Raw genomic sequence first — 16,734 nt, 5'->3', positions numbered from 1 at the left:
GGTGGGGTGGGGGTGGGGCAGGCGGGGGGTGGGGCCAGTCAGGAGTGGGATTTGGGGGTTCTCCAAACTGTGCAGAATCTTAGCTAGAGGATTTCCCAAACTCCTGCAAACGCCCAGCAGCCTACCCCTGCTCTGAGTACATCAGAAATAAAAGGTATGCAGTCTTCTACTGAGCTTCAGAAAGCTAACTTAATATTTTTTTTATTAAAAGACATTAATGCATTCTTAGGAGAAACCAGAATGTGGTATTTCTGTAATTTTAGCTCTGTTTTAAATGTCTGAATTCGTCTTTAGCATTCTACTCCTTTCACCCTATGTTATTTCAGTTTTCATTACTTTCTGAAATTCCAAATCTGTAATCTTCATAATGTGAACATGTATAAATTTGGCCATTGAGCATAAGAAGGTAAAGGTAAATGTTTGCCCTGTCCAGTCATTTCCAACCCTAGGAGGCCATGCCCATCTCCATTTTTTAGCTGAGGAAGCCAGTGTGGTCCACATAGACATTTTTTTTTTGGTCATGTAGCCAGCATGACCATAAGCCGATGCACACAGAACACTGTTACCTTCACAGCAAAGTGGTACCTGTTTATCCACTTGCATTTGCATGCTTTCAAACTGCTGGCTAGGCAGGAGCTGGGACCAATAATGAGAGGTCATCCCATCACGGGTCACTCAGGTCTTGAACTGGACTGTCAGTTTTCCAGTTGACGAGGTCAGCATATTTAACTGCTGAGATATCACAGCCCCTTGACTATAATAACAGCTGATAATGTTACTAGTTTTACGATTAATCAGTTCATTCACATTGCTCAAGAACTGATGCATTAAACACTACTATTTAGAATGGCTAAAGTGAAAATATTATAATCCACAGCAATATATCATTGAATACCAGATAGTTCAGGGATGTCAACCTGGTGGCTCATGCATATGTCACATGCAGGCCACACCCACCCCAGCTCCATAAAGGGGAAAAAATTCACAAAACATTATATAAAAGCAATGTGACTCTGTGAGTTTGACACCCGTGAGATAGATACTAAGGCTAAATACTGGAGAGGAACCATTGTACTGTGGCCTAGATTCTTTGAAAAAAGATACTACTTGCTTTAACCTTTCAAACTCTCCTTTGATCGTTCTTAATATTCTCTTCTAATCTTAATGGATAAGTCCAAAATATGTTCCTCTGGCTCACCTATACAGAATAGAATAGAATAGAATAGAATAGAATAGAATAGAATGGAATGGAATGGAATGGAATGGAATGGAATGGGATGGGATGGGATGGGATGGGATGGGATGGGATGGGATAAACAGAGTTGGAAGGGACCTTGGAGGTCTTCTAGTCCAACCCTCTGCTTAGGCAGGAAACCATATACCATTTCAATATATAAGGTTAGTTTTTTTGTTCCAAATCTTACTTATGCATATTCATCATTAGCTTAAACTCATACCATGGGTTGAGGAATAAATGATTTGAGTGGATTTTAGATGTGACTTATTCCAGATGTAGTTACTGACTTACTTTGATTAGCTGCATATATATAGCTTAGGGTTGATTAACCACAATTACACCTTGACATTATAAATATTTATGTGCATTCCCCAAATTGAATCTCATATTTTTAATCATACAACCTCTTAACCACAATACAAAATGACACTAATGCATCAACCTAATTGAAATGGCTTATCCTGGGTTGTGCCCCATTGTATCTTTGCACTCGTGCATAACTCAGGAGTTTGAGTTTAATTAAACAAAATATTAATAAGTACTTTGCACTGAACAATATATAATTGAAAGAAACATGGAGAGTATCATGGAACGAAAAATACGTATTTTACATAAATCTTTTTTTAAATAGCGAAGTATTAATCAAGAAGAAACTGATTTCTGATTGTCATTGTTCTAGTATTGGGTCTCAGCTCTTTTGCTTCTATCTAAAGTGAAGGTTCTAGGTCACAGTACTTCTGCTGACTCTAGGTTCTGTAGATTACTAATCTACAGAACCCACAGTTAGTAGAAGTACTCTGACCTAGAACCTTCACTTTTGAAGGTCATCTGCGAATCCATACTTGACCTGGAACAAAGTAATTGTCTTTCAGACTCATCAGTGTGTCGGTGAGTCCAGATCTCCACATTTGCTCCCATGGAATGTGGTCTAAAAGAAAGAGTTTCAAATTTGATATAAGTCTCTTTTGCAAGTTCATCTTCCTTGATCAACTTTGGTTTCCTGTGAAGCATCACAACTTTATACAGTAAGAAAAAAATGAGGGGTATCGCTACTGAACAGGCTATCCCGCTAGCTACTAGCAAAATGGAAATAGAAGATTTATCTTCCACACTAATTCCATCCGTGGAGAAAATGATGCACTGGTCTTTGGTGGGAAGCATCTCTATGGGGCAGACACAGGCCATATACTTTGTGCTAGGCTCCAAACCATCTATTGTCACTTTTTTTTTTGTGGGATCTGGATTTAGTGACACCATATCTTTTTCTCCATACTTGGAATAGAGTACAGTCAAAGCAGAGCTATTAGAGACATCAATATTTTTCCACATTAAGGTCACTCTTTCACTGGTTTCAGGAATTACTCTTAGGTTTTTCAGAGTAACATTTTGTTCATCTCCTGACTCTACACTGATTGATGTATCCAATTGCTTTTTCCTTCCATTAACAACTGTGTTCCTGTTCTTTTTGTCATTGGGCATGGGCTCAGGTTGTTTTGTGTCAGTTCCTCTTTCAGTTGTGAATTTTTCAGTGGTAGCCATAGTTGTAGGCAGAGAGGTGGTTGTGGACGCTATTGTAGAAGAAAGCGTTGCATTAAAAAATTCTGATTTGACATCTTCTTGGGTAATATTTGCTTGCTCTGTTACTGTCTTCTTGCCATACTTTGGGGAAGGTTCTGTTGTGGTAACAACACCAATAACAGTGAGAGTAACAAAAGCTTCTGCCATTCCAGCGAAATTTTTGGCCTTGCATCTGTAGTCTCCTGCATCTTTGTAGGAAATACCTGTCAGACTAATAATGGACCATCTTTCACCTTCCCCTGGACTTTCTTGAATAACTGGGAAAGAAAGAAATACAATATAAATGGCAGTCAAATATATATTATTTATAAATGAATGAATCTGAATATAAAGAAGCTACAGCATTAGGAGGCTGGGAGACAAAGATTTCAAAGGAGAACCATTATTTTTAATTTGACTACAACAATTAGCCACACAATCTGTTAAATATACCACTTTAAACAGAAATTACTCTTAGGTTATTCTTAGGTTATTCTTCTAGTCTTACATTAACTTGGCACAATTAAATTGGCATATTTTAGAAAAAGCACCTCTCCTTTTCTCTCAAAGATAGAAGTGCTTCTTCTCTGATATTGCTAACTTTTCAAGATAATGTTTTTAGATCTTGCCTTTTAAAAATATAATTCAGCCGGAAGGAAGAACTCTGGTTGTACAAATTTCGATTAACTGTATTACATTTCTACTGGTAGTAATCTATGCCCCAAACAATGAACAAGGTAAATTCTTTAAAGATCTCCACCAAAAAATAATAGGCTTTGAAAAAGGCAACATTTGTATGATAGGCGATTTTAACTCTATTGCTGACTATCGAAAAGATCATAGTAATGCGAGTAAAGAATAAAAAAGGAAAAAGAGAATTTCCGAAGTCTTGTAAGGATATGATGAATGAACTGAACCTAGTAGATATTTGGAGAAAATTAAACCCAGAAGATAAACAATTTACTTATTTCTCTAACCCACATAAAATATGGACAAGAAAAGACATGGCCTGGATGAATGGTGAATTAGTAAATGAAGTCAAAGAAAGCAAAATTTTACCAAATGAATGGGCCGACCACAACCCAATTCAAATAATTTGGAGAGGCAGAAGAAAACCAAAGAAAAGATGGACATTAAATACTCATTTAATAAACGAAGAAGAATACATCAACAAGCTGAAAGAAGAACTCAACTGTTTCTTAAAGAAAAATAATAACGAAATAACCTCGAAACAAAATATATGGGACACAATGAAGGCAACTATAAGAGGAACAACAATTTCCTATAATGCTATGAGAAATAAAAGAAAGTATGCTCAACAAAGCAACCTACGACAAGAAATTAAAGATTTAGAAGCCCAACTACAAAAAAATCCCCAAAATCAAAGAACACAAAACCAGTTAATAACAACCAAACACAAACTGAATCTACTCGAACAAGAAAAATTGGAGATAAACTTGAAAATTACCAAACAAATCTATTTTAAGCATGCAAACAAACCAGGGAGATGGTTAGCCCATAAACTTAAAAAAGCGAAAGAAAAGAGACTGATACACCAACTAATGGATGAGATGGGCAATTTGCAACATGAGATAGAGAGGAAAAAAGAGATCACCTATAAATACTTTGGAAAATTATATAAAAAGGAAGAAGTCAGCGAGGATAAAATAAGGAAGTACCTAGAGGAAGCGAATGACAAAGCAATTGGAGAGGAAGGGATAGAATTACTAAATAAAAATATTACATGGTCTGAATTGAAGTCAGCAATAGAGAAGCAAAGTAACAGTATATCGCCAGGACCAGATGGGATACCGGCAGAATTATATAAAACAATCATGGAACAAATTGGACCACTGATGTTGGAAGTACTTAACGAGGTACTCTTAGCAGCTAGGATACCGGACTCGTGGAGGGGAGCCTTAATTTCGCTGATCCCGAAGGAGGATTTAGACCATAGATATATCAATAATTAGCAGACTGATCTCACTCCTGAACGCAGATTACAAACTATTCTCTTCCATTATAGCTAATAGATTAAAACAAGTTTTAAATTCACATATCCATGAAGACCAAAATGGATTTCTCCCATTTCGACAAATCAAGAATAACTTAAGAACAGTGATAGACATTTTAGAATTTTACGAAGCCCATCTGGAGAAACAATTTGCATTTATGTTTTTAGATGCTGAAAAAGCATTTGACAATCTAAATTGGCATTTTTTAATTCAAAAAATCTACAACATGAATCTCGGCACCAGATTTGAAAACATTATAACCACAATTTATGATACCCAACAGGCTAATATTCTAATAAATGGGGAACAAACCGGTCCAATAAAAATAGAAAAAGGGGTTAGACATGGTTGCTCTCTCTCTCTCCTCTGCTCTTCATATTCACTCTAGAATCACTCCTGACATGCATCAGGCAAAACTCTAGAATTAGAGGATTGAGGATCAAATAAGAAGAGTATAAAGTACAAGCGTTCGCTGATGATATGGTCTTCTTTTTGGAGGAACCTATAGAAAAAGGACATAATTTATTAGAAGAACTAGAACGATTCGGAGAAGTTGCAGGACTCAAAATTAATAGGAAAAAAACAAAATTAATGACCAAAAACCTAACAGTAGATCAGAATAAAGAGTTAGAGGTATCGATAGGAATACAGGTGACAAAAAAAGTCAAATACCTAGGAATATGGCTAACTCCACAAAGTAAATCACTTAAGGAAAATAATTATGACAAATTACTCCAACAAGCCAAGAAAGATTTAGATTCCTGGAGCAAGCTGCAGCTCTCTTTACTGGGTAGGATTGCTTCGATTAAGATGAATATACTCCCAAAATTTCTATATCTATTCCAGACAATCCCAATCAAATTAAATATATTTTTTTTATAGAATTAAATAAGATAACACTAAAATTCATTTGGCAGGGAAAAAAAGCTAGGATCAATGTAAAAGCTTTACAAGACAGAGGAGCAGAGGAGGATTAGCCCTCCCAAACTGGGAAATATACCATATGGCAGATACCTTACTATGGGAGTACTTACTAAAGGAATGGGTGAATCGAACCAATAAAAGAACCCTTATACTAGAAGGCCACGATATGCAGAAAGGGTGGCGTGCCTTTCTGTGGGAAGTTGGGAAACCCAAGCAATCATATTTTCATAGGCATCTTATCAGGGACTCTCTATTAACCAATTGGGAAAAAGTACGTAAAAAACACTATCTAAAAATACCGATTTGGCTATCCCCAATGGAAGCAATAGTACACCCTAATAATTTGGATATAACTAAAATGATTAAATACAAAGATTTATTAGACCCACAAGGAAAACTGAAAACATGACAAGAATTACAAGAGCGAGGATTCACAATTGATCAGTGGGTGTACTTTCAAATTCACAGTAGATATAAACAAGATATCAAGGAATTTGGAATCTATAACAAATTGTAGATCTTAGACAAAATTTTATTAGGACCAAATAAAAAAATATATATCTAAATTTTACAAACAGTTATTGGAAATAGAACTAGAACAAGAGATTGTCAAAGGAAATATGATAGCTTGGAGCAGGAACGTGGGACGGAGTATCACGCTATCAGAATGGGAAAGGATTTGGAATAGGAACAAGATCACAAAATCAGCAGCTTACAAAGAAAATTCATATAAAATGTTCTACAGATGGCACCTGCCCCCTTCAAGGTTGGCGAAAATGCACCCCAACACGAGCCCAAAATGCTGGAAATGCCAAAACATAGAAGGTACCTTCTTCCATATGTGGTGGTCATGCAAGGAAACTCAGAAATTTTGGCAAAAAATTAGGTATTGGCTGGAGGAGATAACTAAGGAACAAATTGAATACAAACCAGAGTCCTTCCTTCTAGGAATTTTTGATAAACAATTATCAAAAAAATCGAAGTATATGACAATTCATATTCTAACTGCGGCCAGACTGGCGTTCGCTCAGTGCTGGAAACTACCTTCCACCCCCACTGAACAGATGATTATCCAGAAAATTCTAGAATGTGCTGAAATGGACAAATTAACCCAATCGTTAAAAAATAAAGAATCCTCAACCTATTATAACAATTGGAATCTTTGGTATAATTGGCTAAACCAAAGATAAACCACTCCAAAGAGAATCTTAGTCAAGGGCAACACAAGTAGAGATATCGAAAAGTTCTGCCTACGGCACATTTGAAGAAGAAAGGATCTTACAGATCGTCACAAAAGACATGGTTTTATTTTAATTGTCTTCCCTGTTCTACCTCCCCCCCTTCCCTATCCTCCCTTCTCTTCTCCCACATTTCCTTCCTTTCTTTCTTTTCTGGTCTCTGTCAAGGCCTGTCTGTTTCTTTCTGTTTCTTTCTGTATATATTTTGTAGATGTGTTGTTTTTAATGGTAAAATTAATAAAGTTTCTTTTTAAAATATATATATATATATATATATATATATATTTGTTTTCTGAGGTTAGGTATTTATATAGATCTTTGGTTGTTGGTTTCTCCCGTAAGATTTATATAGCACGTTTGATGAAGTCTCATTCATCATCTTCAGGCTTCCCAGAAACGTTGCCTAGATAAATATACGAACAATATATATATATATATATATATATATAATTCAGCGCAGCAGTCATATCTATTTCTCCTATTTCCTATTTTCCTCACAAGATGTCTATGAGGTGGATAGGACTCAGGGACAATAACTAATTCAAGGTCACCTAATTGGTTTTCATGTCTAAAGGAAGCCTAGAACACACAGCAGATGGAAACAAATGATATCTTGGTTTTTTATTAGAATTCAGAGATACAGCTTAGCAAAGAAGATACTTGGAAATAAAGAATTTTCAGCTCAGGAATTAGTTTGGGTACTAAAACTGAAGTTAGATCCTTCTATTAAAAATATATATTCTGGTTTTCAGTTGCTTTTATAATTTATAAAATTGTACTTTATAAAGTATAATTTATGGAGATGGGTGGTGAATATTCATTCATACCAACTGTTAGCAAGTCAAAACCTTTTCCCAATTTTTGCCAAAAATGCACAGCTCTATCAGTGCATCCAGATGTATCCCCTATCCTGCACCTGGCAATGCACCTCAGATCCAAAGCCCAAGGTTGTATAGAACTTCCAAGTAATCAACTAGAGGGCAGTGAATGATAGCATCCCTCTCTTTCTTTCGTTTGCTTTATTCCTTTTATTTCTATGGCTCATAAAAATAGATTTCCCTCCCATTCATTGAAAATAATCATATTCAGATCTAGCATACCATGCATTAAGTTCAGACTTCATTTGGAAAAGACCACTGTAAAATGAGAAGAGGGTTATATTTTGTTTTCTTTTCAAGAACTGGTTGGAGATAAAGCCAAAAAAAGCTATTATACCCCTCTTTGAAGATGAAAACCAATTTTAGAATTCTTTGTGAGATGTGATGCTATGTTGCAAGCTAGAAGAAAAGGTAATAACAGTATATACTTCAGGATGTATATCAGTCCAGGTCCAGTCTAGCATTCCTATAAATTATTTTTTAAAAAATACAAACATCTTCTATAGAGGTCCTTAGAATATAATTCTATGCAGGATCTTCTTCTCTAAATGCATATGTTTGGGAATGTAATTTCCATAAACACAGACAGATATTTACATATTTTTAAGAAGACAAATGTTTTGTAACAGGATATTTGAATGTCATAGCCATCTGTGCCAAGACATATTTTATTTTCCCATCATGCTATGGTACTTGATAATATCTATGTATGTCTCTATCTTTATCTCTCTCTCTCTCTCTCTTGAGAGAGAGAAGGGGGTATTATTTTATATCTCTAGAAGTAGAAAAAAATTATTGCCAAAAATCAGTTTTATGAAGCAAATTAATAGAGCTGTGATTCAGCAGTGCAGATGGTACTGCATAACTGAATTTTGAAAATGTAAATATATTGAAGAAAGACACCAGAAATCAAAATCCTGCTAGAGCCCATGGGAAGAGGTCTAAGAGAATAATATCGAATCTTTAGGACCTTTTTGTTAGGAACAAGCAGGATTGTCACACGATGTGGCAAATAGAAATCTTCAAAGGTCTATCAGAGATACTCCAGTGGATTCTTCCTTGAGCTGGAATTGGACTATATTATTTCTATGCTCTCTTCCAGCTGATGATTCTATGAATTCTCTATGAATCAAAAGCCTTATCACAAATATTCAATTCATTCTTGCTGCAGTTACTGAGTTTAGTTTATTGAGTTTTGTTTATTGATTAGACCATAGGCCAAATCAAAGTGCAGAGTTCCAAACTTGAGCAAAATGGTTTGGTTGCGATCAGCATATGTGGGACCAATTGGGTAGACTGTAGGACTAATACTGAAATATAATTTTATTTTATTTACTTATATATTATATTACTGTATTATATTCCAATTTCATTGTAAATTTTATTATATTCCAATTTTATTATAAATTGTACTTTATTCCAATCTCATTTTAAATTATTTTTATCGGATTTTAGTAATAATTTGTGTTTGGAACTCTGCACTTTGAGATGGCCTATGGGCTAATCAATAAACTAAACTCATATAATTTGCATTGACTGAAAAATGTTAGGATCAATAGAGAACATTTACACCTTCCAATTTCTAGGCAAATAAGAACTAACTCCTATTTAACTCATATTTGAACACAATGTACCACTATTAATCTCAAAAACCAATTCAAAGATATAAGGTCCAATTCAATCTAAGTTATGGTTTGTAAAGTCTGGCAAATTGGACAATACTGCAACTTAGTTCATGCATGGCTGTAGAATAAAGGATGGTTGTACATTCTTATAGATTGTATACATTTCTATTTTTATTTATGCTGAAGGACATTTAACACTACTATTTCAATTTTTTTAAAAATATATCCTTGAGAGAATTTCATACAGAAAATTGTGTGGTTTGAAAATACATTACCACTTAGCTTCTAGATTTTCATCAGAATATCATGTAGCCTTCTTTTCAAATGTTTTAACTCAAGTGAAAAGAAACTGTTTTCTAAAGGTTTTTCAATTTCTAAAACTCAGTACAGTATATTGATTAAATGTGTATTTTTATTTCTATGAGTAAATTTAAAGCAGCAGTCTTTTTCCCCATTTCAATTCATAAGCAGAGAACTGAACCTGTGAAACATTAAACCATCATTTTAACACATCTTGGTATTTCACAGCAGGGTGAATTTTTAAATTCGCTGTACCTGTATAGTTCACTGGTCTGTTATTTGATCTAAGCCAGGTGAGTTGTGGCGTGGGATATCCAGTGGCATCACAGCGTAAAAGTACATTGCTTCCTAGAGGTGATGTAATCTTTGTAGCTGAAGTCATTACTGATGGCTTCAAACACTGTTCCAATTCTGCTCTTTGAAACAAGATCCCAGCCAAGCTTTCAGGCCCATTGCAAGCCACCAAAGGGTCCAGGAGTATAAGAGCACTAGCCCCAGTTTTGGAAAATTCAATCAGCTTGGAAATACGACAATCACAGTACCATGGATTATCCTGCAGACCTTAACAGGGAAAAATAATTAGCCATAATACTGTCAGCAAACGTACAATTAGATTAGCATAAGACATTTGGATTTCCTTTCTCAGTTTCCAGCTTGAGGTAAATGATTTGGCAAATTATGGGACAGTATGAGGTACCTGTCAATAGTGGTGTCCCCCAAGGCAGTGTTCTAGGACCAACTCTCATCATACTCTACATAAATGACCTCTGTGATCATATTAAGAGCAACTGCGTTCTTTTCGCTGATGATGTAAAGCTGTTCAATACCACAGACAATACTGCTACCCTTCAAAAAGATCTTGACTGTGTATCAGAATGGTCAAACAAATGGCAACTTCAAATCTCAACAAATAAATGCTCTGTCTTACATATTGGCAAAAAAAATCCGAAAATAAAATACAAGCTGAATAGTCAAGATCTTGTTGATGATCCAAGCTCTGTAAAGGACCTTGGAATACTCACCACTAATGATCTAAGTGCTAGAGCCCACTGCAACTACATAGCCAAAAAGACATTAAGAGTTGTTAACCTAATCTTACGTAGCTTTTTCTCTGGTAATATCACACTACTAACTAGAGCATACAAAACATTTGCTAGACCAATACTCAAATACAGCTCATCAGTCTGGAACCCACATTACGTATCTGATATTATCACAATTGAGAAAGTCCAGAAATATTTCACAAGAAGAGTTCTCCACTCCTCTACTCGTTGTAGAATACCTTATGCCACCAGACTTGAAATTCTAGAACTAGAAAACCTTGAATTACGCCGTCTTCGGTCTGATTTAAGCATGGTATATAAAATCATACATTGCAATGTCCTACCTGTCAATGAATACTTCAGCTTCAACCATAACAACACAAGAGCACACAACAGATACAAACTCAAGGTTAACCGCACCAAGCTTGATTGCAGGAAATACGACTTTAGCAACAGAGTGGTCAATGTCTGGAATACTCTACCCGACTCTGTAGTTTCTTCCCCAAACCCCAAAAACTTTAACCTTAGACTGTCTACTATTGACCTCACCCCTTTCCTAAGAGGTCTGTAGGGGGCGTGCATAAGCGCACCAACGTGCCTACCGTCCCTGTCCTATTGTTTCTTTTATTTTTCTTATATGTACTCATTTCATGTATTCATAATTATGTATACACTTTTACTTATCTCGTAAACAATTGACAAATAAATAAAATAAATAAATAAATAAATAAATTGTTCAGTATGAGAATAATAGTTGGTTAGCTAACTGCAAGGGTGTCAAACTCATCGTTAAGTTGTCATCACGTGACATATTGTGACTTCTTCCTCCTTTTCTAAACCAGAGATCGGTGTCGCCAGCACATGACGCATACAGCGCACAGGCCACGAGTTTGACACCCCTGAGCTACTGTGAAGCTGATTAATCACAGTATTTGAGTTCATACTATGGACTAATTCGGAATTCTCTCAGAAGATACAATTCAAAGAAAGAAATCAACATGTTCATGCTTACCTAATATGACCCTGTGCACCAGGGGATCTGTAATCCTGAGTACTTTTGTTTCAGAAAAAGGAAGCCAGATATCCATGAGGTCTGAGGGCAAGGTGGTTAGTTTGTTACTAGATATATCTAAGTAAGTGAGATTTCTCAGGTATCTGCCGGCCTCAACTGGAATACTGGTCATTTTGTTATTGTGTAAATCCAGAGTTCGTAGATTGGACATTTCAGCCAATGACTGCCAAGGGAAACGCAACAACAAATTGCCATCCAGACGCAATTCATGTAGCTGCTTTAAGTTATAAAAGCTTCTGCTATCAATGTTGGTGATAGAATTGTAAGTAAGCCATAGATATTTGAGGTCCACCAGGTAATAAAAAGCATCAGCTGGAATTTTTCTTATGACTGTCTTTTCTACCCGGAGTTTTACAGAGTCCACGGGAATATTCATAGGGATTTCAAACATATCCGGATCATTACAAAGCACAGTTCTAATAAAAAACAAAAACCAAAGAGAAGTGGCTACGGTCATATAGGTTTTCACAATGTATTTTAAAAAATAAACTGCGGTCCCACTAACAAATCAATCCAGCTGTGTTCACTAGAATTAGAAGAACTTTATTGTCATTGTACAAGTACAACAGAACTGTGGATGCACCCCAGCAACTGTTCTCAATACAATAAAACCAAAGCACTTAAAAATGAAGATAAGAAAGATAGAGTACCCATGTCTCCATTTGCAATTTGAGAGTACAATATCTACAAATATACACAAAATATACATCCAACATTGACTGTAAGGCTTAGCCGAGTATAATACACAAGAGATGGATCGTACTTTAATCTGTTATTATACATCTAAATGGGGTATTTAGATTTCACATCTTTTCACATCTTAATGAGGTAGTGACTTCGTGTTTATTTGCAGTTCAGATGGCCCAGGGAAAGAAATTATTTGTTAGTCTAGTGGTGTGGGATTTTATTGACATAAAACGCCGTCCAGATGCCAGCAGGTCAAACAGATAATTGCCAGGGTGTGAGGGGTCTTCTATGATGGCCTTGATTCTGCTTTGGCAGCGGGACCTGGCTAAGTCTTCCAGGGAGGGCAGAGGGCAACCAATGATCTTTTGAACTGTGTTTATCACCCTCTGTACAGTTTTCCTCTCCTCAACTGTGGAGCCTGTATACCACACATCCAGACAGTATGTCAGAGTGCTCTCCACAGTGGCTTTATAGAAAGCCAGCAACAGCTTCTTATCCAGATTGTTCTTCCTGAGAACCCACAGGAAGTGCTGCCGCTGCTGAGCCTTCTTCACTATGGCCTTGGTGTTAGGGGACCAGGAGATGTCAGCTGAAATATGGATGCCAAGGAATCTGATTGTAGGGACAATTTCCACTCGTTTTCCATTGATGATGAGTGGGGTGTGGTCCCATCATGTCTCCTGAACTCCATAATCAGTTCTTTGGTTTTATGGACATTCAGTGACAGATTGTTCTGTGAACGCCAGATAGACAGGTTCTCTACTTCTGCCCTATATGCCGTCTCATCCTCTCTGGAGATTAGACCAATCACGGTCATATCGTCCAGAAACTTTATGATGGTGTTTGTTGCGTGGCTTGGTGAGCAGTCAAAGGTGTACAAGGCATATAGCAGGGGGCTCAAGACACAACCTTGGGGGGAACCAGTACTGAGTGTAATAGTGGAAGAAAGGTGGGGGCCAAGTCTAACAGACTGTGGTCTGTTTGTCAAAAAGTTCTTAATCCAGGAACACATGGGGGTGGGGACCTGCAGATTATACAGTTTGGTTACTAGTATATCTGGGATGATAGTGTTAAATGCAGAGCTGTAGTCCACAAAGAGCATCCTCACATAGCTCTGTTTGTTCTCCAGATGACTCAGTGCTCTATGAAGTGTGATGGCCACAGCATGCTCTGTAGATCGGTTTGCTCTATAAGCAAACTGATGTTGATCAAAGGAGGGCGGGAGGCAGTCTCTGATGTGTTGTGAAACTAGTCGCTCAAAAACCTTCATAATGGAGCTTGTTAATGCTATGGGCCTATAATCATTGAGAGTGTTTATATTTGTTATTTTGGGAACGGAGATGATGGTTTCAGCCTTCAGGCATTGTGGGAAGATGCCATGTGTTAAAGATAGATTGAACAGCTCTGTAAGCATTTCTGCCAACTGGTCAGCACACACTTTAATTACTGCACCAGGAATGCCATCAGGCCCAGCAGCTTTCCTGGGATTTACTGCTCTCAGTATTTTTCTCACCTCATGCACCTGAAGAGAAAGAGGTGCAGCGTTGTGGTCCTCATGAGGCAGTATGTCCAGGTTCTTGGTGGTCTCAAAGCGTCGAAAAAGCTGTTTAGCTGTTTAGCTCCTCTGCCAGAGTGCTACTGCTCTCGCTGTTTGTTGGGCCCTGGCCTTTATAGTTGGTCAGGGCCTTTATCCCCCTCCACATCTGCCATGGGCCACTGTCAGTAAAGTGGCCCTCAACCTTCCTCCTATACATCTCCTTAGCATGTTTGATGCCCCTTCTCATCTCAGCTCTGGCAGTGCTGTACTGTGAGGTGTCACCTGCTCTGAAAGCCAAGTCACGGGCCCTGATCAGAGTCTGGACTTCGCTGGTCATCCAGGGTTTCCTGTTTGGGAAGGCTCTTTTGGATAAACCTTCTTTCAAATAGAGTAGAGTAGAGTAGAGTAGAGTAGAGTAGAGTAGAGTAGAATAGAATAGAATAGAATAGAATAGAATAGAATAGAATAGAATAGAATAGAATAGAATAGAATAGCAGAATTCTTTACTGGCCAAGTGTGATACACAAGGAATTTGTTTTCGGTGCATAAGCCCTCAGTGTATATAAAAAATACATTCATCAAGAATCATAAGATACAACACTTAGTGACCGTCATAGGATAGTAAATAAACAATCAAATCATATTAGGAAATTAAATAAACAATATAATTCATAAAGCTACAAGCAACAAGGTTATAGTCAAAAGTAGGAGGAGGTAGGTAATAGGAAGGATGAGAAGAATAATAGTAATACCATCCTAGTAAATAGTTTGATAGTGTTGTGGGACTTAGTTGTTTAGCAGAGTGATGGCATGGTGGGAATGTATGTCCAAAGATGTTTTATATAATCATGAAAAGTAACTGTTTTGTCTACTGAATTTTTTCTGTAACACGATAATTTTAAAAGGGTTGCTACTTTTCAGTAGCAGGAATAAGGTATTATCCGTATCAAACACCTTTCATGTATCCATATATAATTTACCTGAAATGTATGGTAAATAAATGGGGCCTTAAATTATTAAGAAAATTAATGCACATGTAAGAATTGTACCACTTCAGGATTAAGCATAGTGAAATAAAATATGACAGCCTGAATGAAGAAGTGACAGAATAAAGGACAATTCTCAAATAAAAGTGGACTTAAAATATACTTCACCCAGATATTATTACATTGAATTATTCCTAAACTCTCCTTCAAAGAACTTGCAATGATGGCATTCAGATATATTTCTCTCTCCCGGCACATCATTACAACCCTTTAAACAGGTTAAATCAATAGATATGATTATTGCTAAATCATCAAAGGAATTACCTCATTCCTAATCTGATACTATCTCAAACAGAAAACATGACATTTTTGCAAAATACTTTTGTTGTTGCTTTTTAAAGGAGAATCTTTCATTGTATTATTTTAAATATAGCATATGTCAAAACTTATTTTCATTTTAAATTACATGAGCATGTAACATCAGTACTATGAAGAAACTTGCTCATTATCTCTCATATCGGGCATGTGAAGGAATTAATAAGGCTTGTAAGCTTATTGCCCTATTCACTTTGAATCATTTTATTTATTATCCTTTTTTTTAATCAAGAAAAGGTTTAATTTCCACATAATGCAGATACAGCTTTGAAACCTTCTCATTATTTGAATCCCATTGGGTAGCTAGTGTGCTTACTTCTCTCTTTAAAAGAAAATAAAGCAATTTTCATAAGGTAATAGAGCAAAAGGCTGTAAACTTTTACACAATATTTTAGCATATAGTGTAATGGAAGGTATCTAGGAAACACAGTTTCATCATAACATTAAAAGTACAGACAAGATAAGATAAGATAAGGAATCTCACTTTTCATGAACTGGGTACGTTGGCATGAATAGATGCTAAGCATGGCATAAGTACTATGCCCAGTTTGATTAGAATTTCAGTTTCCACACACCACAGTGTGTGTATGAGCATGTGTGTAGTTGTGTGTACCTCTAGCCAACTAGTTTCACCCAATTTGATGGGATACATAATCCATGATTACACCAGATTTTAAAACAGTCTTCCAAAGATACAAATCTCTCCTTAAAATTTCATTAACATTTTTTGTTGTTATTTGAAAAGGATAGGAATCTTAGAAGTATAACACCTACTTGAAAAATCAAGGGAAAAAAATACCTTGTTCTGGTTCCATCACTCATGCCATGGTAAGTGCAGCTGCATTGAGAAGGGCAGAAACTATCCACTTCTTCCAAAATGCTGATTGTGACACAAATAGCAGCGAACAGATACATGGTTTCTTTCCAAAATGGTAGGTAAATCCAAAATCGAAGATCTTTTATTCCTAGACAAATCAATCTTGGATGCCAAACTTGTGCATGTAGCTTCCATTTAGTCAGAGCAGATTACCCTGGATTATCTGAGATCTGCAATTACTTAACCTTTAAAGGTACTCTGCAAATGCTCATTTGACATCACTAGTTCTTTATTGTGTCAAAGGGGGAATGCATTATTAGTAAAATTATATCCATTTTGAAAACAAGACTGCTAGAAAAAAGAAGTTAGACACTACAATTTGTAAAAATTGCTAGTGTAATTTGAAATTAACACCGACCTAGTGAGTATGATTATTGCTCTAA

At 36.4% G+C, this 16,734-nt stretch overlaps 1 protein-coding gene across 3 annotated transcripts; it reads right to left on the bottom strand.

Moving 5' to 3' along the window:
- Positions 1-1,579: 1,579 nt before the first annotated feature.
- LRIT3 (leucine rich repeat, Ig-like and transmembrane domains 3) lies at positions 1,580-16,495 on the bottom strand. Of its 3 annotated transcripts, none has more exons than XM_087935965.1 (4): positions 16,274-16,495; positions 11,830-12,305; positions 10,030-10,335; positions 1,580-3,072 (listed from the first exon to the last, which is right to left on the bottom strand). In XM_087935965.1, exons 1-4 carry the CDS (start codon positions 16,387-16,389, stop codon positions 2,021-2,023), a joined length of 1,950 nt encoding a protein of 649 aa, XP_087792091.1. In that variant the 5' UTR covers positions 16,390-16,495; the 3' UTR covers positions 1,580-2,020. The 3 variants fall into 3 exon arrangements, with proteins under 3 accessions (XP_087792091.1, XP_087792092.1, XP_026553634.2); XM_087935966.1 differs by lacking the exon at positions 16,274-16,495 and adding an exon at positions 14,090-14,540; XM_026697849.2 differs by lacking the exon at positions 10,030-10,335.
- Positions 16,496-16,734: the final 239 nt, after the last annotated feature.

This window comes from Pseudonaja textilis, chromosome 6 (assembly GCF_049901715.1).
Source record: "Pseudonaja textilis isolate UNSWEBS1 chromosome 6, rPseTex1.2, whole genome shotgun sequence".
Taxonomy (NCBI): Eukaryota; Metazoa; Chordata; class Lepidosauria; order Squamata; family Elapidae; genus Pseudonaja; species Pseudonaja textilis.
This window is presented reverse-complemented; position numbering and strand designations above follow the sequence as displayed.

Coding starts and splice junctions, on each gene's coding strand:
- LRIT3 (XM_087935965.1), bottom strand. CDS start 16,389: ATGTATCTGTTCGCTGCTATTTGTGTCACAATCAGCATTTTGGAAGAA. Junction 12,306..16,273: donor AGTGATGGAACCAGAACAAG/GTATTTTTTTCC, acceptor GTTTTTTATTAG/AACTGTGCTTTGTAATGATC. Junction 3,073..10,029: donor CAGACCAGTGAACTATACAG/GTACAGCGAATT, acceptor TTTCTTTCCCAG/TTATTCAAGAAAGTCCAGGG.